This window comes from Erpetoichthys calabaricus, chromosome 4 (assembly GCF_900747795.2).
Source record: "Erpetoichthys calabaricus chromosome 4, fErpCal1.3, whole genome shotgun sequence".
NCBI classification, from domain to species: Eukaryota; Metazoa; Chordata; class Cladistia; order Polypteriformes; family Polypteridae; genus Erpetoichthys; species Erpetoichthys calabaricus.
In genome coordinates this window covers 136545236-136568162 of record NC_041397.2, presented here as the reverse complement: position 1 = coordinate 136568162, position 22927 = coordinate 136545236, and the positions used below count along the sequence as shown (strand labels likewise).

General features: G+C 38.2%; 2 protein-coding genes across 2 annotated transcripts in view; both read right to left on the bottom strand.

Moving 5' to 3' along the window:
- Window positions 1-3155: 3155 nt before the first annotated feature.
- Window positions 3156-17590, bottom strand: LOC127527661 (multiple epidermal growth factor-like domains protein 6). The gene is made up of 4 exons (XM_051927131.1): window positions 17317-17590; window positions 11332-11535; window positions 4781-4912; window positions 3156-3842 (listed from the first exon to the last, which is right to left on the bottom strand). Exons 1-4 carry the CDS (start codon window positions 17426-17428, stop codon window positions 3703-3705), a joined length of 588 nt encoding a protein of 195 aa, XP_051783091.1. The 5' UTR covers window positions 17429-17590; the 3' UTR covers window positions 3156-3702.
- Window positions 17591-22577: 4987 nt separating this feature from the next.
- The window catches only part of si:dkey-163f14.6 (uncharacterized), a 39113-nt gene continuing 38763 nt past the window's right edge, over window positions 22578-22927 (bottom strand). The window contains exon 5 of the mRNA XM_051927120.1: window positions 22578-22729. Coding sequence (XP_051783080.1) covers window positions 22599-22729 — 131 coding nt within the window. The 3' untranslated portion in view covers window positions 22578-22598. The remainder of the gene's footprint in view (window positions 22730-22927) is intronic.

The window sequence follows — 22927 nt, the reverse complement described above, 5'->3', positions numbered from 1 at the left end:
CATCTTTTCTCTTATCTGTCACGGTAGTATCTATCTATCTATCTATCTATCTATCTATCTATCTATCTATCTATCTATCTATCTATCTATCTATCTATCTATCTATCTATCTATCTATCTATCTATCTATCTATCTATCTATCTGTTGGTCCCGATCCCTGATGGGTAATCAAGGTTTTACTGTATATGATTAGTGGGCATTTCTCATGTCCTTGCAAGTTACTGATAAACGGACCCTCAAAGTCAGAATGTCTACTACTTTGGATTACTGTACACTGGTTTCATATTGATTCTTAACCTTGTAAATGGAGTAGTTGCAGGACTGGGTCACAGATCATGGGGCTTTAATTCAAGTGCTTAGCATGGCAGGCAAAAGCTAACAGTAAAAAGGATATTATAATGAGTATAACAATCAAATACTGAAAATCATATTTAACAGCAAAAATCAGCTCTAAACACAGAGTTAAACTCCCGAGTTACTGCCATATTTAACTGAATGACTATCTCAGAAATTCTGAAATTGTCAAATTGCTGTTTTGCATCAAACATATTTTTCCTACTAGTAACCTCCTCTTTTGTGTCCACAGCTTTCTTCTTACAGATCCAGCAGTGATGATTTCACTCAATTCACCTTTGAGCACTTAGCATAATGAGCTGATGAATTTGCAAACATTATGTACAGTAAAGAATTTAAAGTTGCCCATCAGCATGTTGCTGGCTTTCATGGTTGTCAATTTTAAGCGGTCCTGTCTGATGAATTCATTTTTACTACTTTTGCAACTTCATGATCTGGTACAAAGTGTGATAAAGGCGCTATATAGCACCTGACCCGGCACAGACTCACTCAGAGGCATGTGTAAAAACACACAAGACTTTTATTTTCTTCAGCTGGAGGGCACGTCTTCCCCATGAACCCCCCAGCTACAACACAGTCCCAAAAGCACTTTATATAAACCACACAACTCTCCACCTTGGCACCACCACTCCTCCCAGGCAACCTCGTCCTCTTCCTCCCAATTCTGGCTCCTGAGTGGTGGATGCTGGCCCTTATTATATCCCACCTGGAAGTGCTCCAGGTGCTTGATCACCAATTGCTAACTGCACTTCCGGGCGGGGCTGTAGAGGTGTCCAGCCCATGTTGGCTCCGGGATCCATGCAGCACCCCCTGGCGGCCACCCCATATCCCCACAGGGTTATGGAGAACTCCATCTCCCGTGGAACACTGTGTTAAACTGAGGCAGCATCGTCAATCAGGGAGGCTGCCACCAAGTGTCCCGAAGAAGGTACTGAGGAGCCCATGGCTGCTCCCCCAGAACATAAGTAGAAGGGGCATCCCGGCCGGGTATGGGACAAAAGACACATTGGATTTAAATCGCTTGCTAAATTCAGTCAAACAAAAACAAGCAAAAAATCAGATATAAGCCAGAAATGAGAACTGATTGACTTGAACTACAGCCTCAGCCTACTGTAAATGTAGCCTCAGTAGTCTGTAGCAATGTATGAACTCAAACTCGTCCGGTACGTACCTTCAAACTCATTATTACCATAATGAATTTTTTCAAGTATTGGTTCAGGATTGTGAGGAAGGTTGCATCTATGACTTCCATATAGTATTGCTCCCAAGTTTAAAATATCAATCGCATCAAGAGGAAAAGTGAAACCATATAACCTGAGAGGACAGATTTTATATTTACCACATTTATTTTTATTAAAATTTTTTCTTTGTGTTGTTTTAGATAAATTATGTCCTTATATTTTTGGTTAAATTTACAGTATACCGTCAGTTTGCTGATTTACTCTTTGGGGTCACTCTATGAGATCACTTGACTATAATGAAAAAACAAAACTCATTTGCACATTTAATATATTGGCCATGTGATTAAATCAGCCATCCCTTTTCTAAACCTAATTTTCAATTTTGTTCTGTTATAGGCAGGTCTTTCCCCCTGCTTGTATTTATCATCTGTTTTTCTGCTTTTTTCCTTATGTTTCAAATATATTTTCATGATTTTATGTAATTTCGGTTATGTTTGTCTATAGATTAGTGTTTTAAATGTGCCATATTCTGTGAACTTTATGAGTGGAGCCCCGGGAGGCGGTGCCGCTCTTGATATCATTGCTGCTGGGCTTTGCCTTTGACAATTTGTTCAGCCAGTGAGATAATCTTAGAAGATCATTTTAAAGTTGTAGGAGTCTTTTCTTGAATATTGTTATTTCTTTGGATTTCCTGTTTTTTGTTATAATTTTTCTTGATCTGTGTTTTTTGACTTATTTGCTTCAGGTTGCTTTTTGGGCATATCTTTTCTTGCTCCTTTAGGTTTTTGGGTTTTTTTCCATTTTTTTAATAAATGTTTTCATTAATAAAGATTCTTCTTTTGGATTATTTTTACATGCCAGAGTTTTACAGTTTCTCTCCCCATTGTAAGACATTGTAGTAAGGTTTGGATATTTCTTTATATTTTGACCTTTAAAAACAAGCTTCCCATTGTGTAGGCCACAGCCTGCAGGATGAGGCCTCACATGCTTTTTGCTATGTTTGAGACTTCTCTACACAACACATTTTAGAGTCACAGCTGGGCACAAGCCGCCCACCATGAATACAAAGCCAGTCCATTGCATGGCACACTCATGCATGCTTATACTCCATCACATTAGAGTCACCAATCAACCCAACACACACATCTTTGGATTGTTGGGAAAAAAATTGAAATTGAGGAAGTGCACTGGGTTGCTACCTGTTTGGAGTTTGCATGATCTTCTCATGTCTGTGTGGACATTTCTCCAGGTATTCCATTTTTTTCTCCCACAGAGCAAAGACTGGCAATTCTAAATTGAATGTGTTGCTTTGTGTTCACAAATGTGGCCTGCGATGAAATGGAAACTCAAATAGACTTCTGACCCCCCTCCAACCACAACCCTGAAGTGGATTAAAAGGATTGACAGTGTCATTTTATATCCTGTAAAATCTTTTTGTCACATGGATTCTTGGATGTGTACATTGGAGGTAGCCCACTTGATGATTTATGAGCCTATCATACTCCACATTCACAAGTCTTTGTGTTCAAATTAACTACATTTTTTGAAACATTTTTCACAGCAGTATATTTATTATCCAATATGTAACACTTTACATAGTATATATCTCTGTATTTGATCTCTTTTCATTTCTACATGATAGTCATCATTTAATTTCTTCAAACATTTTTTATACAATGACCAGTCTACCATAATATTTTAATGCATCTGCAAGTGTGATGAAAAGTAATTTTCGGGGCCTTAATAATCATATATTTTCCAATTAAAATGCAAAATAAACTTTTCAGATCAATAGAATAAACAATTGCACTTGCAGCAACAAATTCTGTTGAACTGCATTTTGATTTATAAGATGATTCCGGCCGAAGCACACATACTATTCAAAGCTGCGCCATCACTGACTGAGTCATACACACTGTGGAATTTGATTTTTTCCATTTTTTAAAATGGGATGAGCCACAAACAACTTCACACACAGTCCACGGTTTCTTCCTTCTTTTCATGGCATCAAGATGCATCACTGAACACTGAAACTACCAGTCCACAATACTGTATACAAACACATTTATGAGCAAATTTTGAGGATGCGCTGTGGACTTGTGATCGGAGATGCAGCAAGGATCTGTTCTGAGAGTGTCCCTTCCTCCTTTCTTATCTGGCAATATTTTATGTTTGTATAGTTTGACATTTTTTTCTGCTATAAGGGCTCAGACGGAACCCCGCTGGACAAGAACATCTGTAGCCTCCATTGTTGTTGGAACAAATATGGGTGCAGCCACCATTTTGATAGATACATTCATTGATATCTGCCATGGGGAAAAAGCAGAAAGTGGCCAGGTTAAGGTAAAATTATTATGAATGTCATTCTTTGTCATTTTTTAAAATTTTGTAGCAAGACTTTGACTTTCTCAAACAGAAAAAGCAGTAAAAAACAAAATCTTTAGGGTTAAAGTAAAACATATCATTTGATATCATCTGATGCAATATTATTAGCATTCAAAAACATATACAACAGTAGTTTATGTCATAAAACAGTACAGTGGAAATCAAAAAATGCTCTAGTCAAAACTGCAGCATTTATTGACAACAGAATTGACTTGGGGTGTTGTATCAATTTCTTTCACTGGTTTATGACAGCTTTAAAGCTGTAGTAGACTCTGCATTGAAGCAGGTGCATCACTTGAGCTGAATGACATGTGCTACCACAACAGATCTCAGGATCTTTAGTGTTCAGTAAAGTAGACTTACCTTCAACTAAATACATTTTTATCAAATTTCTTAAAACCCAAATAGTGAAATCTGCCTTCATGGGCAGTAATGTGTTAGCACATTCAAGATGAAAAGCAGGAGTCAGTACTTCATGCAAAGATTAGGCACTTCGAATATAATATACCCAGTTATGATCGCAAAACAGTTCTGCTAAAGGGATGATGTAACGGGATTAGGGCATAGCCAGGAAAATGGACTGAAATACTGGTATCTGTTTTGGGCTTTGTTTCTGTTGGTGATTTTCATCCAATTTATGCAATTTTTACATAGACAAAAGTTGTAAAATTATAGCAATGTCCATTCAAATTACTTCATCAGGGTTATCCAGTAAACAAGTGGGAAGAGTCCAATGTATAATTGTGTGGTTTCCATTCCTGAACCATAGAAACTGGGACATAGTGACATCTGAAACATTAGCTTTAAATAATGTCATAAAACTTTGGTGTGTTCAGATTATCCACCCTGATATACTCACCATGGCAATGATATCCCTCTGGACCAAGAGTGTATCCTCGAGGGCAAATGCAATGATAAGATCCTGGCAAGTTTAAGCATCTCCATTCACACCTTGGTTGCTCTGTGGGAAAATCCAGGCATTCGTTTATATCTGCATTAAATTGGAAAGAATAAATTAACTTAATGTAAAAAAGGGTCAGTTTTTTAAGGTAGTACAGTGACATAGTAATTAGTGCTGCCTGCTCACGACTCCTGGGACCAACTTGGTTACTAACTTTGTGGAGTTCATGCATTGTCTATGTGGTTTTCTCCAGGTAATTGGTTTCCTTTCACATCTCAGTGATGTGTATATTAATTTGATTGGTCATCCCAGACAGGTCCCATATAATTGTGTTTATGTGCTAGCATGCATTGTGAAGGAGAGCTGGTTTCTGTTTTTGGCCTGAAGCTGCCTAACTTGCATGACCTTGTACTGGGAAATGGATAGATGGATCAATCAAATTTAAAGACAGATTTAATTGGGTTAGGGATGAAATCCAGTGAAACACAAGCATACACCTGTGTTGTTTTTGGTAGTACTCCTTCCCTGGCTCTATTTCTTTTGCTACATTTTCTTCAAGATCCCATTTATTTGTTTATTTATTTAATTAATTAATTTAATCCTTTCATGCCAAGGAGTGGGCCAAAGAGGCTATGAGTTTTCTCCATTTGCTCATAAATTAGTCCAGTGTGCCATAGACACCTGAGCTGCTGCTATTAAAGACTGTGTATGTTGGCTGTCAGTCTATTTTTAACATTATGTTATTTATGTTTATTTTGTTTAGTAATTTAGATGTAGAAGCTTTTTTGTTGCTACCACACTTTTATTTAGTATTTTAAATGTGTTTTAGGTGCAGTCACCTAAAAAGCAAACCACCTATTATCATGTTTCTCTGTCTATCCCCATGAAACTACTCACTGATTTCTACCAAATTCTGTACATTATGGACACCAGGTGGCACTCCAGCTCCCCAGACACCCAACACAAACACGGACAAAAGTTAAAAGCCCTAAGAGTCTTTTATTGGGGAAAACTCTTCTCAATAAGAGTTTCCCACCACCACAGCCACAAGTATGTGCAATAAGCACTGAATAGCACAATAAACACACTATTTGTCTTCCTTCTACTGGTTTCCACTCCTCCTCGCAATCTTTGTCCACCATCCACCTGATACCGGCTCAATGATGCAAGGTAGGCAGTTACTTTTACTTTAGCCCCCCAGAAGTGCTCCCAATCTTCCCGGTGAGGCGGAAACCCCATGACGCAGGGACTCCCCGGGCCTGAGGCTCCCCCTGGCATCCTCCATGGGATGCAACAAGGCTGTCCCCCAGGCCTACAATACCCGGCATGCCTTGCGGGCACCTATGTCGGGAGGATCCGAGCCTGGGCTCTCTGCCCTCTGGTGTCCTGGGGGAGACAAAGCCCTTTGTTAGCTGTCTCCCCATGTCCTTCCATCGTAAGGGCATCCCAGCCGGTTAAGGACATCAGTCGTCCGTCACAACATATTCTTCAAGGAAATTTGTTAGGAAAGTTCAGTTTTCAGTGAGATATCTGTGCACATTTTTGAAAATTTACAAGCTCGTTTAAAAATTACTGCCAAATTTTCAATATACTATATCTCGGGGGTTTCCAAGTTCCAATCCTGGTGTATCACAGTGGTTACAGGCTTTCATTCCAACCAGTTTCACAGATCAGCTGGACACTGTTATGTCTCATCAAGTGAAAAAAAAAAGAAAAAAAATCACTACTGAGTGCTCTGTCTCCAATAGAAGCTTGTCAAAGAGTGACAACCTCCATTTTTAGGTCTCCTAAATAAACAGGTCAGAGCCCGGAAGGGGTGGGGTTAGGAAGGTTCATAATGGGCAGGGCAAGCCATTGTCTCCCTGGGGTTTTTTGGAGCTGTGGAGAAAACAGCAGATATGCTTATGACGGCACCCCCTCTTGCTATGGACTGATGTTGACAGGCTTACCTCAGGCTTAAGGGTGGTCCTGATGAGCACATTTTTGACATTGGCCTTTTTTCTTTTCTTATTTTGCATTAAGAAAAGTACTCTATTATGATATTTGCATTTAGACAAATAGTTTCCTCCATAAATTGCAGGCAGTGTGGTGTAGTGGTTAAGGCTTTGGACTTCAATTCCTGAGGTTGTTGTAAATCCTGCTACTGACACTGTGTGACCCTGAGCAAGTCACTAGACCTACCTGTGCTCCAACTGGAAAACCAGAAGAAATGTAACCAATTGCATCATAAATGTTGTAAGTCACCTTGGGTAAAGGCGTCAGCCAAATAAGCAAATATAAAATTGTTTTCAAAATACTGATAATTAGTCCGGGGCGGCACGGTGGCGCAGTGGTAGCGCTGCTGCCTCGCAGTTAGGAGACCCGGGTTCGCTTCCTGGGTCCACCCTGCGTGGAGTTTGCATGTTCTCCCCGTGTCTGCGTGGGTTTCCTCCGGGCGCTCCGGTTTCCTCCCACAGTCCAAAGACATGTAGGTTAGGTGGATTGGCGATTCTAAATTGGCCCTAGTGTGTGCTTGGTGTGTGGGTGTGTTTGTGTGTGTCCTGCAGTGGGTTGGCACCCTGCCCAGGATTGGTTCCCTGCCTTGTGCCCTGTGTTGGCTGGGATTGGCTCCAGCAGACCCCCGTGACCCTGTGTTCGGATTCAGCGGGTTGGAAAATGGATGGATGGATGGATAATTAGTCCTGAGAAGTGCAGCCACACGTGGAAATGACACTAAATGTCAAAGCAGAACTGCTACATCAGTACTACTTTCATTTGTGTACTATTTAGTAATAATAGGTTTAATTGAGTGCTCCTCAAGTTCATTCCTGCAGAATACCTTAACTTTAGTTGTGTATCCCAATCATCTCCTGCATTTATTAAACAACCTGCTGTTTTCCAGTTTCTGCCTTTTTTGTGTCAGTCCAGAAATTACAAAATGGGTTTGCTAAATTTGTAGGGGAATTTATCAGACATTATAGGTGTGAGACATTAATTATTGTTCTTTTTCTTTATTTTTAAGATTTTGCACTTTTTCATGTTTTGGACATTTAAGCCATTTCTTATTAATTAGTTCACAAGTGAATTTTATAGTGACGTAGCTGCTTCCCTTTAGTATTCAGTGTCATTTGCACCCATGTCTGCACTGCTCATCACTATTCATCCGAATCTGGATACAATTAATGGAGTAAACTCAACAGGAAAAGCCAAATTAAAAAGAATATGGTAAAAGAAAGTTAACTTTCAAAGTTATGGCAAAAATGGAAAATTCTCAATTACGTGTTAATTTATTAGCACATACTGTACTTCTGAATGCAAAAAATTCAAACATATACAAATAAGTCTAAGCCATTTATTGTGATTCTGGTTGAAATGAAAACCTGCAGCCACAGAGGTACACCAGGGCTGAACTTGGGGACCCCTGCACTATCTGAAAACATTCAGTAGAGAGCAGCAGAGCATTGGGGACTAGCGGCCTCATTTTAGGTACAATATATTCATATAAAATGGCAAACACCTGTTTTCATCATTGTTTAAAAAGCATTGGTGATTTTCTGTTTTTGAACAGAGAAACTTTCTGTGCAATCTCATTTACTGATTAATTTACACTTTCAAGTTTACCTTAAGAGACCTTATTTTAACTTGCATATTTTCCTCTTTTATGCATCCAGTAGCCACTCCTGATGGCAAAATAGATCCCCAGTATGAGTTATTGAAATTCCAGCAGAGTTGTGTGCAAGAGCAGGAACCTGCCATCTCATTTGTGTCTTGCTCGAATTTTTGTAATACCAACTTGCTTCTCCTGCTGTTTAAAGTCGTACCAAGTAAGTTAAATAATCTTTGTAAGCATAAAAGTAAAAAAGGCACTGATCATATAAAAAAATAAGATGCTTAATAAGTGTGGCTCTGTAAGCTGCTTTAGTGTATAGACAATGACAGAGTTTGGTGGTGGCTGGGGGGGCCTGGCCCACCCTAGCAGCGGACTAATTTTACTAAAATAAATGTCAAATAAAGATTGCTTTTCTTTCAAATATTCAGTATTGTAAGTCCACACCTAATGTACAAGATATGCTCTACCCACAGAAGTGCTACTGTAGCACAAATCAAACGAAATACTGGCCATGAAAGGTGTTGTAACTGTATTTTGCTGTGTGTGGAGCTGTGTAGCTGTAGACCAGTCAGAGTGCCCATGCTGGCCTGTGTCCACCACTGAAGGTACCTACAATTAACTTGTGAGCATCAAAACTGGACCACGGAGCAATGGAAGAAGGAGGCTTGGTCTGATGAATCACACTTTCTTTTAGATCATGTGGACTTCCGAGTGTGTGTGTGTCATTTACCTCCAAAAGAGATGGTGGTAGGATTGCAGGCATTCCAGTAGAGGCAGTGTGATGCTCTTGGCAATGTTCTGCTAATAAACCTTGGGTCTTGGCATGTGGATGTTACTTTGACATGTATCATCTATATACGACCATGTACACCCCTTGACAAAGAGTTCAAGGTGTTGACTTGGTCTCTAAAATTTGCCTGATCTCAATCCAATCAACCATCTGTAGAATGGGCTAAAACACATCCGATCCTTGGAGGCCCCACCTCCCAACTTATAGGACTTAAGGGATCTGCTGCTAAAATCATGGTGTCATACACCTCATGACACCTTCAGAGATCTTATGGAGTCCGTGTCTCAACAAGGCTGAGCTGTTTTGTCAGTATAAGGGGGACCTACTCAATATTATGCAGGTGGTTTTAATGTGGCTGATCAGTGTAGAGCTGTGATTGGTGTCTCCATCACCACGGGGAGAGAAAGGGTGAAGACCATGGAAAACTAGCAAAAGGAATGAAGAATTCTCAGCATTGAACTCCTAACTAGGGAAGCTGGTGCCATGTTGCCTTGTTAAGGATGAAGATAGGAAAGACTAGCAAAGGATGATCAGTGATGGACTCAGTTGTAGGACTAGAGTGTGCCACTTTGCTGAAACTCCTAAATTCAGGTTTTCAGAAGTAAATTTTTGCATACATGTATACTGGACATGCATACACACATTTTCAAACCCACATAATCCAATTCGGGCTTGAGGGGCCCAGACCCCATCATGGTGGCACCATTTGCAAAACTGCAAGTAATCTTGGAGAACATCGGTCTGTAGGGTGCACACACACACACATTTAGAATAATCGAGTAACCTAACATGCATGTCACTGGTGATGTGAGAAAATAACTGAGTACTGCCTGAACATTTCATTCCAACAGAGATGATACCACGTCACCCAACAGAAGATTTAAAAAAAATAACAAAACACACTTTTTTCACACATAAGCTATTCCATATAAAAGGTATCCATCAATAAGGGCGCACACATAAAGGCGACCTTCAAAAGGGCGACCTCAATTGGGCGCGGCGAATAAAAGCGCACATAAATAAAGGCGATCTTCAAAAGGGCGACCTCAATTGAGCACCGAATAAAGGCGCGCATAAATAAAGGAGTGCTTCAAAAGGGTGACGTCAATTGGGCGCAGCGAATAAAGGCAAACGCAACAAAATTACAGAAAATTTATTAGATAAAGGCAATGATTGAATGTATAAAAAGGTGAAAGCAAGAATATTAAAACATCCAATTAATTAATGCATGAACTTCTAACGAACTACTTCTAACGAACTATTTCTAAAGCTCTCTGTATTTCGTTGTTTTCAAAATTACAGAAAATTCGATTAAGGCAATGACTGAACATATTTCGTTGTTTTCAAAATTACAGAAAATTAGATTAAGGTAATGACTGAATGTATAAAAAGGTGAAAGCAAGTTACACTTGAAGCTGTAGATTATGTGCAATGCCACGTAGATATTCGAGATGCGGTCTATTAGCATAATCAAGGACAATTAATTTAATTCGCTCTGAAGGTCATCCTTTTGAAGCGCGCCTTTATTTGCGCTCGCATTTATTCAGCGCTCAATTGAGGTCGTCCTTTTGAAGCTCGCCTTTATTTACGCGCGCCTTTATTCGGTGCTCAATTGAGGTCGCCCTTTTGAAGATCGCTTTTATTTATGTGCGCTTTTATTCTCCGCGCCCAATTAAGGTCGCCCTTTTGAAGGTCGCCTTTTTGTGCGCGCCCTTATTGATTAGAACCCATATAAAAAATTTTCCTTGCTGGTGTGTAAAGTAAGATCCTGAAGAGCTTTTAATAGCAACTCTACAAACGTAGAAATTAATGAGCTGAACTGCCACTTCTAAGCAAGCAAAACATTCTTATGCAGGGAAGTTGTCTGTCCATATTTTCATATATTTGTTTTGTTGACAAGGATGTAATTTATTTGTTAAATGCTATTTGTAAGAGTATCAAGTGAACCTGGAAAATAATAAACCGTTTTGAATTAAAAAGTGCTGAATAACTGGACTTGGTGTCTAAATGATACCAGTGAGTAGTCTCTCAAACATAAAGTTAACAAAAACACTTATCCTGTAAATTGCAGAAATGTTTTGAATTCCTTTGAAGTCCATCTGCTAAGTGAGCACCTCCAAGTATACTCACCAACACAATGCTGCCTGGGGGGCTGTCTCAAGCCTGTGCTGTTTATTTGCATTCTGTAACCAGGTGGGCACTCCGCAATACAGGATCGCCCATCTTCTGCCAGCCTGTGCCCATAAAAGCAAAAGCAGCGGTAAGAGCCAGGAGTGTTCTCACAGTCCATGGCACATAATCCTTTCCCATTGTTCTCTGCACATTCATCGATATCTGAATCAGGAATAACAGAAAATAAAGGTTTTCATTGTAAAGAATTGGAAAATCTGTTTTGGAAGGTTGGAACTTTTTTTTTGTGCTTTGGGTAATTTTTTTTTAAATTCACATCATTTTTACTTTTTTATATAGGAGCTTCCTTGTTTCAGAAAGATGTAAAATTTTTTATTTAAAAGTTAAGTATGTCACATCACCACTTTAGAAACTGCCATAGGTGGATAATGGTTTGTTAGGGGATCCTACCTGGTTGCTAGGGACCTCATTTTTGACTTGTATCAAAGAGACTTGCAAATAAATGACAATGCAATGCAGGAACTGCTTTGTCCAAGATACAAAACTGAACAATGATCAAATGTGATAAGCTGGCCTTGATTTTGATATCCTGGTTTCAACTTGCAGCTCTTTTGGCTTAACTCTGTATTCATCTTAGTGATTTGGCTCTTTGTAGCAGAAGTGTTTTATGATTTCTGAGCTTCTTTTGGGTGTGAGTGTTGTGTGCCCCTAAGGTATTGTGTACCTGTCATTTCCTGCACAGTTACTAAGGGAACAATGAGATAATTACAATTAAAACTTTCTATTTTTGTTCAGAGTAAGAATTTATACATAAGAAGTTCCCATTTAGGTAGATATTTGCCAAAGACCTTCAGTCTGTTTAACCATTTGAGACTATTATTAATACAAACGATATAAGTTTGCTAAAGATTACACCATTAATCTGTATGCTGATTGGTGCAACTAACATGCTTCTTAACTCTGTTATGCAAATATACCTTCTTAAGATTGTTGCTTGTCATGGTGATCTGATCTTTGCACATGACAGCCTCTCTCAAGCCTGTGGTGATAAAGGATATCCTTCTTGGAGAGATTAATAACGGTGACCTCAACTATCATAAAACCATGACACTCTGGTAAAATAATAACATTTTAGTGATTGACTGTTTGCAATTCTTTCTTACTACAATTATGGTTAAAACCTCTGGCTGGAAAAAAAATCACAGCCATTAGGAAAAGCCTTCCTTCTGTTTTCAGTTTTATCTTAATTTAATGTTTTATGTGAGAGGAATGATACAGAGTATAGGAGCCAGGAGGAGAATTTCATTTCTTGATGCAAAGAGAATTGTCTGCATTGTAACATCAGCAAAACCAAGGACCTGGTTATTGACTTTTGCTGCACAAAAGCGCCTCCATGTCCGGTCACTATTCAAGGAGTGGATGTAGAGATGGTTCACTCCTAAAAGTACTTGGTGACCCACATCAGTGAAAGGATGGACTGGTCTCAGAACACAGAGGAACTATAAACGAAAGAAAGAGCAGAGCAGACTCATCTTTCTTAGGAGACTGCATTCCTTTAATGTGGGAAGTGACATCCTTCACATCTTCTATAACTCTGTGGTGGCCAATCTGTTTTTCTATGCTGTGGAGTGCTGGGTTGGTAACATCACTTCAAGAGAGTCCCACTGCATCAAAAAGCTAACTAAAAGGGCAGGCTCAGTTACAAGAAACACTCTGGACCCCCTGGAGGTTGTAGCTAAGGAGAGAATTAAAACAAAACTGATGTGCCATTATGAACAATGCTGCACATCCTCTCTCTGATGCACTAATACTGAGGAGTTTCAGCCAATGAATTATTCAGCATAAGTGGCATAAGTGTGTCAAGAAACATTACCTTCATACCAATAGCAATACACCTGCATAATGTCTCACTTTGTGACAGCCAAGTCAGAACTTTACTTTCTTTTTAATTTTATTCTTTGTTCAGACCAAATTGTGTTTTTTTTGTGTGTGTATTTATTTATTTACTTACTTATCTACCTATTTATGTATTTATTTACATAAATAGCTTTTTTAAAATCCCAAATTTCCTCCTGGTGACAAAGTTTTATCTGTCTTCAATGTTTGGGAAAACTTATTTTTATTTTTAATTTTATTGCTGTAAGAAATATACATCTCCTGGTTATCTGCTTTAAGCGTTATAACAATTGCTGTTCAATACTCATTGCCTAAAGATACTCAGGACAGTCCATTTGAGAAAAGACAGCTGTTGGGTGTCTGAGTTGGGGAACTGCTGGGCCGTTTCTTGTTTTAATAGCCAACATAACATTCAGAAAACAGAACAAGCTCAGTTTCCCTATTGTATGCTGATTCTAGCTTGCTACATTTATTTCATTCCAACATCTGTACATTCATTGTGCAACCTATAATTCATTGGTCAACTGTTACTTGAAGTACTAGGTGTTTTGCAAAACCAAAATCAAAGCTAAAAATGATACCAGTCCTAAACCAGCCATTAGTTCAAAAAATGATAAAAATAATTATTAAGCACAAAGCCAACGTGTAGGCCACTTAAATACATTTTTATCAACAATAAGGAAGACATAACAACAAATAGCCATTAACACTGGGCTAAAATAAAATGAAGTAAACAGAGATTCATTATTTTACAGCTCTTAAAGACTAGCCTCACTCAGCTGACCTTACATTTTCAGAGATGAGTGCCTGGCTATATAAATTAGCTCCAACAGAGCATTAAGAAACTGTGCAATGTGGAGAAAAAAAACAAACAAAACAAAACACAAATTACTTATGGTGCAATGTATAAAAAATGTGAAAATGGGCTAAACATAACAATACAAGGCAAGAAGAATACTAAACTGACAAAGATAATAAAACTGCCAAATTCCCTGTATTCCAGTGTCTTTCATAGAAAAAAAATGGACACAGTGACATTAAATGTGACTGGCATGTACATAAGTGCTTACAACCCACAGCAGATGCCAACAAGATAGCGCTGTGATATTGCAGATATGTAAAAGACAATTGTTAAGGTTTTGCCAGGGTTTAGCTTCAGTCTATTTTCCATACGTTTGCATATTTTATTATATTCTGTAATTTTTTTCCATACATTTTTTACAATTTTTTGTAAATTTCATTCTCTTTGTATTGTATTGCTTTTTATTTGGTATTTTCTTGTTTCATCATTATTTCTAATTTTTCCTCAGCAAACAAATCTTTTAATCAAAATCCTTCAAACAGTAGCAGAAGTAAAGGAGCAAATAAACAAATGTAATGACTTGCCAAACCACCAAGCTCATTCTCAGTGAAAGGCGAGGGGCTGCATTTCCCATGAGGCTTTATAGAACTGGGAGCAGACCCTCAATGGTGATGTACAGGTAGGTAGCTCCTTGGGGAACCACCCACAAAATACAAGAAACATGAGAGAACGTATTCTCACGCATTGAAACTGCATAAAAACTAAATACAATAAATGTACATATACTACATAATTAGATCAATAATAAATTAACAGAACAATATTATATAAAATAACAGAAAACAATGAACAATAATAAAAAAACACAAAAAGACAAACAAGAGAAAGAGGAGGAACCCTGGCTTGACAATAACAGTTTGTGCTTTCATTCTGATTTATTGATTTCCTTGTTTTGCTCCCTGTTCATGTCTTAGAGTACTATTTCTGTTTGGATCTGTTTGTTAACCTTGGAAGAAACCTTGCTTTTTTCTTGGGCCAGAGTTTTTAACAGTTATTTTTGTTTGTTCTTTTGCCTTATAAAGATATTTTTTGTCTTTAAAGCCTTTGCTTATCTTTTGGGCCAGTGTAGACCAAAAGCCTGCCTGTTGAGTTTGGGGTTAGGCTACGTGAAATAGGAAGGCTTAATGTGTTGGTTCAGACCTATAGTTAGAATTCTATTTTTGTTAATATTATTATGTTCTTATTTTTGCTGTGAATCTTAACACTTGTTTTGAGGAGTTTTGGGGTCAGATAATTCATATTTGACATTAATGTTTTAATTAACCAATACCTTGGTAAGTTGCATATATTTTTGAACTGTTTTGTTTCTTTACAGTGGCCACATCTTTAGGAGAAGCAGCCTGCATTGTTAGAGAATGTGTCTTCAGAAGTTGTGAACTTGCTAATCAATGCAAAGAGTTTAAAGGTCGGCTTAAGAGTCAGTTCACTATTCAAAGTGCAGATTCAAAACCCTAAACAAACCTTTGCTAAATCTTTTCTTTATTGACCAATTATTACTAGTCTTTGCTAGTTTTATACCTTGATTTTGTCTCACGCTTTGGCACTTGGATTGGTATTTTTTTGATCTCTTGGTTTTGACATTTTTCTGGCTTATGTACATCTCCCGGTTATCCCATTATTTTTTTTTTTGGTCAGCACTCTGGCAGAACAGGTAGAACACAGATCTGGCATTTGTTTGTTTTCTTTGCTTTTTCTTGTCTCCTTTTCAAGCTTTAAGAACAGGCAGGATCATGATAACCATTGAACATCAAGCCACAACTCAGAAAGCTTAAACAAAACCAACAGGTCCAAAAACATTAAACTTGTAGGTAGGTTTTACTGCATCACACAACTTGACAAACCTTCTGCTGGTCTTCTACAGAGCATGTCAAATTTAACGATTGCGGTAGTTGAATCTTGTTGCCTCTAAAGATGCCCAATTAAACATCAAGTAAGTGTAAGGGCAACTAATTACACAATTATTATGGTTTCAACTCTTGTATTGCATCACAAAATTTCTGCAAGGTAACTGGGAGGTCCCTGAAAGCAAAATTCAGTTCCTTCATGCTATTTACCACTGAATAACAGAAAACCTACAAAATAAAAGAAGACTAGACAGTAAAAGTCCTTACCATACAATTTAACTGGAAAATCTGATAATAAATCCCATCAAAGTCATGAGTTTTGTTCAGGTTTTATACTTTTATAGTATTAACCCTGAAATAGAAATTATTCAAATCATTCGCAACAAGAGATTCATTTTTAGTAGCAACAGATTTTAGAGAGGAAAGAAAAACAAAAATGCATCCAAATAATCATGAATCTTGAATCTTAAATGGATATTTCAAATCCAACTTTGTGAAAGACTCACAATCAGTCATACAGTATATATGCTCAGTAGCTTAGGGGCCAAGATGTTGGATAACAGACCACCAGGGTTTGCTACTTCAAATTCCATCATCACATTGCAGCGAGTGAATCATTTGCACTTCTAAGGCTTCCACTATAGTAACACTCATACAATTTTACTTTGTACTAGTGATTTGTACACGTTCAATAAAAGCTTCAGTTTTAATGTGTTGATGTATGAAATAAGGAGGCCTACTGTGTTAGTGCTGACCTGTGGTTGTGTTTCAATTTTTGTTAATATTATTATGTGCTTATTTTCACTGTATAGTGTATCTAGTAGTAGTTGATGTGGAGTGGTGGTTCTGTGGCTAAATATTTGTGTTTCTATCTGGAAAGTTGCCTGTTCAGATCCTGTTACTGCCAGAAGAGATCCTACTCTGTTGGGCCATCCATCAGAATTACCCTTGTTGTGCTATAAATGTTTGTAAAAGGAAAACAATATGCAGGCAATTCATAACAAAAATGTTCTAAAAGCACAGTCCAGTAAGCTCTATGCTAATCTAAACCAACAAAACAAATGGATGGATGTAAATATAGAATGTAATGATGAGTACTATTACAACATAACAAACCCAGTTCAGCTTCACCATTTAATAATGTGGATTCCACTCCACAACTCCCCATAATATTTCTAGAAATTAACAACTGATCTCTTAATCTGAAAATTGCTCCAGGAGTACTGCACAATGGCTGGCGCTGCACTTTGTCCCCCAAAGGTCATGCAAAAAGATAATTTCCCCTTAGTATATGAAATCAAACAAAATGTGAATATTTCTAAATTGCCAATTACATAGTTCATTATTTCAGTCTCCTGCCTCTGAAAAAATAAACATACCCACCTGTACAATGTCTTCCACTGGCACCCAGCTGGTATCCTTCTGGACAGTGACACTTAAAACTTCCCACAGTATTTATACATCCAAAAAGGCAGCTAACCATACTGGCTGGCATCTGGCACTCATCAATATCTGAGAAACAATGGTGAGCACATTGTTCAAGTAAGAAGTTAGAAAGTGAAGCATAAAACAGGGATGATACAGTAAGTAAAGTTCATGTTACAGCATTTCATTTACGGGCTGCAAATCGACATACCATTGTTGGATGCAGTAAACCACCAGGAGGCAGAATGTTCTGAAAATGTACTGGGCAGCCAGAAGGAATAAAACATTGAAGCACATGAGAAAGAGAATAAACCGCAGCCTGGGAAGAAGTGTGCAATATTTGAGTGCTTATTGAACTCTAAGGAAACCTTATCCTATTTCTAGTGCCAGAGTGAAATCTTGTTAAACCTATCACTGCTTTCACTAAATTTTCTAAAACATCATTAGATTGCAGACTCAAATGGCAGATGCACTTTTGGATTATCCTCCCTTTTCTTTAGGGCCATACTATGACACATTTTAATGCAATCTGATGATTAATAACAACATATGCATATTTTCATTCATATACACTTCATAGATTATATGTGCACAGGAGCACAGGCTAGAACAGAAAGGGACTTTCCCCAAACTGCTGCCACAAACTTGGAAGTGCACAATTGTCTCAAATGTCTTTGTATGCTGGGGCATTAACAATAACCTCCACTTGAACCAAGAGACATAGCCTAAACCCTGAAAAACAGACCAGACCATTACCCTCCACCAACAAAATGTTACAATAGGCACAGTGCCATCTGGAATGTAGTATTTTCTTCCATGCTTCCTCTTAACAATAATAGTAGTCACAGCTGACTAGCAGAGATCTAGCAGAGCAGAAATTTCATGGCCTGACTGGTGGCAAAGGTGGCATCCTATGACAGTGCCACATGTAAAGCATCTGAGCTCTTCAGTGCATCCCAGTCACCTGCCAATGCTTGTCAATGGAGATTGCATGGCAGTGTACTTGATTTTATGCACCTGTTAACAATACGTGCAGCTGAATCACATGAATTCAATAATTGGGGAGGGTGTCCACATACTCTTCTGATGTATGATGAATTGTATGCTCTGATATGCCTCTGTAGGCATCATTATGTTTAAATTTTGCATATATCTCTTTAGCAAATGCTTTTATCCAAAGCAACTTATACAAAAGAGGTCAATATAATTGAGTAAACATCATTTTGGGGCATCGCCGTTGCACTCCGCTGACTGGCAGTAGGTCATGTTGGCCTCATTCATCAACAATGCCATTCTGATAGCTCAACCACTATCATGGAATGGTAGATTTTTTGGGCGGTGACCCATTCGTGAATGCCTATGTTCCAAATATTCTCATTATGGTACTTTTGGCTCCATTACCACACTGTAGTACCACACCAAAACTTTAGTACTCTCTATAGATACTTGCTCTTAATGCCAGTTTTGTACTCATTATTTTACTAATGATTAGTGTTGATTGGTGAAATTCACCAAAGCATTTTTTGCAGCAAATTGTGTTCGTCAAAAATTTTCCAGTGTGGATGGCCTAGGGCAGCGTTTCTCAACCCTTAAGTATTTGCGACTCACGTTTTCATAACAGTTTTAATCACACCCCCCTAGTGTTTTTTTTGAAAAGAGTCCACTAATACCAATTTGTTTTTTTTTAATTAATGATATATCATAGATGCATATTTTATTATACCTACTTAACTTTTATCGACATTTATCTAACTATATTTATTTTTCTAGTGTCAGATTGTAGTTTGTTAATTTGTTTTGGTTTCAATAGATGTATTTTTCATATTTTCGATTCTTGTTTTCTTTTTTTCCACATCTTCGCCCCCTTTTTTGTTACTTCGGGGGCGCGCCCCACAGTTTGAGAACTGCTGGCCTAGGGGAACTTTTTTTTTTTCAAGCATCCCATGATGCCTTGCAAGGCCAGTGTGACATCAACTTTCACACATGCTTACTGTAAGATTGTTGTCGATGTGGCTGTCACTGGGTTTTTGAGCCAAAAAAAATCTGTATAGCGCTAGACAGCTTGACTGCATGATATTTTTCCCAGTCTCTAACCATACTCATTTCATGAAAGGAAACCCACAGTTTATTCAACCCCTTGCATGTGTTTGAAAAGTAAAAAAATAAATTAAACTTGTTGTGGTGGGCTACAGCCCTGCCCGGGGTTTGTTCCTGCCTTGTGCCCTGTTCTGGCTGGGATTGGCTCCAGCAGACCCCTGTGTTAGGATATAGCAGGTTGGAGAATGACTGACTGACTGAATTAAACTTGCTGCATTTTCATTAGAGGGGTACATTAGTTGACCAGAATGAATACTGCCAATGGATATATAACACTGATCCCTATGAGCTGGCTGGCAGCACCACATGGCTAATTATGCATGCAAACGCATGTGCCCAGCTACAAGCCTTAAAGAAGCATCTCCCTCTCCATTTCCTCATCAGAAAACACTTGGACACACTATGAGATAATAAACACTGTTGCTTTGTGCTATGGCCAATGTGTGCACCAAGAGTGGAAAGCTATTGTCTTCACTCATCAGGAAAACAGACAACTAATTTCTTGTGTTAAACCGAGAGATGCATGCAAAATGCAAAACAAGCAAAAACAAAAATAAAACAAAGTGACCAAAATCCAGACGAGAGTCAAAAATCACAGTCATTGATCAGGCAAGAAGCTGAAAACTAGGCAAGGCACAAAAATAATCACAAAGAGAATCCAAAAAGGTTTACAAGGTTTTATCCACAGATTGGATAAAACTTAATGGAAAGGGCAACCTTTTATCCTGCCTGCTGATTAATTCGAGGTCACAGCCCCAGAAACCCACCCCTGGAAACAACTGTACACAAAAATGGTTTCCATAACAGGAATAGGCTATACGACCCCAACTTATAGCCCTAATCATGACATCTGTGAGGGCAATGATCTATTTTTTATTTCTTTATCGCTAGTTTGTAGTTGCTTGTTGTATTTTGTTTGTGGTATTCCTTTCCATCTGTGCCTTTTGTTGTTTGAGGCATGGTGGTGCAGTAGTTGCCTCACAGCTCAGATCACATATTAGTCAAATACAATTGGTTCACCATAATTGGCAGACTTTTCCATAGCCTTCAGGGACACTTAAAAACATTGCACCATTATAACTTCCTCAAAACTAGTTTAGTTCCTCCCTCTCTTTTGACTTCAATGCATTTTGTGGAGTTTGACAAAATTCGCAAACATTTCTGTAATTTTGCCACACTAACAGAACGCAGCTGCTAGAATCCTTACCAGGAAAAGAAAATCCGAACACATCTCTCCAGTTTTGATGTCACTACACTGGTTACCTGTGTCATTCAGGATTGACTTTAAAATTCTGCTTATGGTTTATAAAGCCTTAAATAATCTCGCCCCATCTTATATATCAGAATGTCTGACATCTTATATTCCAAATCGCAACCTCAGATCCTCAACTGAGTGTCTCCTTAGAATTCCAAAGCAAAACTTAAAAGAAGTGGTGAGGCGGCCTTCTGCTGTTATGCACCTAAAATCTGGAATAGCCTGCCAGTAGGAATTCGCCAGGCTAATACAGTGGAGCACTTTAAAAAACTGCTGAAAACACATTACTTTAACATGGCCTTCTCATAACTTCACTGTAATTTAAATCCTGATACTCTGTATATCCAATTCATTATAATAACTATCCATGGTGGCTCTAAAATCTGTACTAACCCCTACTCTCTCTTCTGTTTCCTTTTCCGGTGTCCTTATGGTGGTGACTTGCGCCACCACCATCTACCCAAAGCACCATGATGTTCCAACAATGATGGATGGATTAAAAGCCAGAAGTCTGTATGACAATCAGCATCAAGTGACTCCGTGAGAACCCTAACTACAAAGAGGACTATTTCATTTATGTTAGGTAGAATGCCCAAAGGGGACTGGGCGGTCTTGTGGCCTGGAACCCCTGGAGATTTTTTTTTTTTTTCTCCAGCTTTCTGGAGTTTTTTTTTTTGTGTTTTTTCTGTCCACCCTGGCCATCGGACCTTACTCCTTTTCTATGTTAACTAATGTTGTCTTATTTTAATTTCTTATTTTGTCTTTTATTTTTCTTTTCTTCATTATGTAAAGCACTTTGAGCTACTTTTTGTATGAAAATGTGCTATATAAATAAATGTTTTTGTTGTTGTTGTAACCGTGAAGGAAGCTCTGAGGGTTTGCTTATCACTACAAATGATAGACATTACTATAAATAAACCTTTGTTAAGGTAGTTAATTGTAATAAAACATTTTATTTAAAACAGGAACGTGTATCTATGAGGTTGTGTCTGGGGTTTCAGGTTCTTTAATGCCCCCTTAGTGGTCACAATGGTTATATTTTTAAAGACTATTCCTAAGGAATTAGATAATAAGAGAAAGAGGGACACCTGCATAAAATTATCTGAACTACCAGAATGAATCTAATTCACATTTAAAGGGAACAGAGCCTATCTTTGTAGCATTGGGTGTAAGGCAGGAACGTACTGAAACTAGAAATAAACCCTAAATGCTGTTTAATATCCAGAATTCTGATGGATCTGTTTCATCAGTGCCTTTGAAAATTAGAAAACCTTATGGGAAATCAATACTGTAATATAGAAGACTGCATTTCACAAGAAAAAATGTCTGAAATGGATGAGTGTAAAACTACAAAATACATTCAAGTGAATCAAAATAAATAGTGCAAAAACAAGGCAAAGATTGCACAGTCCAGGTTAGTAAGGATGGAGAAAAGCATTTGAAATAAATTCTTGTTTTTCCTCAGCAGTAGAAGAGTTAAAAAATAGTTACAGTTGTGGGTTAAAGCAGAGAAAATGAGCTTTCTCACCAGGTGTCCAGGGTTAACATCAAAATTAAAAGCCATCTGAGTTGCTTTATATGTCCTACAGACAGTACTAAACATTGAATAGTAAGAAGAATCCCCAGGACAAATTGAGATCATATAGGAGAGACTGTTACTGAGGACCTGTTACTAAAGTCCCCAATGAGCAGTATGAAGTTGCTGTTTTGAAACATCTGGATTAGAAAACGGATGGATGGAGGAAACCACTCATGACAATAACAGATATTAAGACCTACTGGCTTAAAAGATAAATCAAAACCAATAAGACTACAAAAACAAAAAGGGATATTTTCAACAAGAAATGGCAGCGCAATGTAATCCTCAGGAAATGTGCATTTGTATTTATCACTTACCTGTGCATGATCTTTGGTCTAGTTCCAGCTGAAAGCCAGGCTGACAGTAGCATTGGTAGCTTCCCAGAGTATTTGAGCAGTTGTGCTGGCAGCCCCCATTATTCTCCGAACACTCATCTCTGTCTGTAATACATTATGTCAGTTACATTACTTTTGTACTTGGACTCGTTTTGATGTGTTTCATTCATTTTTGGGTCTGGTCCTGTCAAATTCAGTAATACTAAGTATAGCATATGGCAAGCCACTCGTAAAAGGCCTTGAAATTCTAAATCAGACATTTCCTTCAGGAAGAACAATTCTGGCAAGTGTGGACTTTCAGGA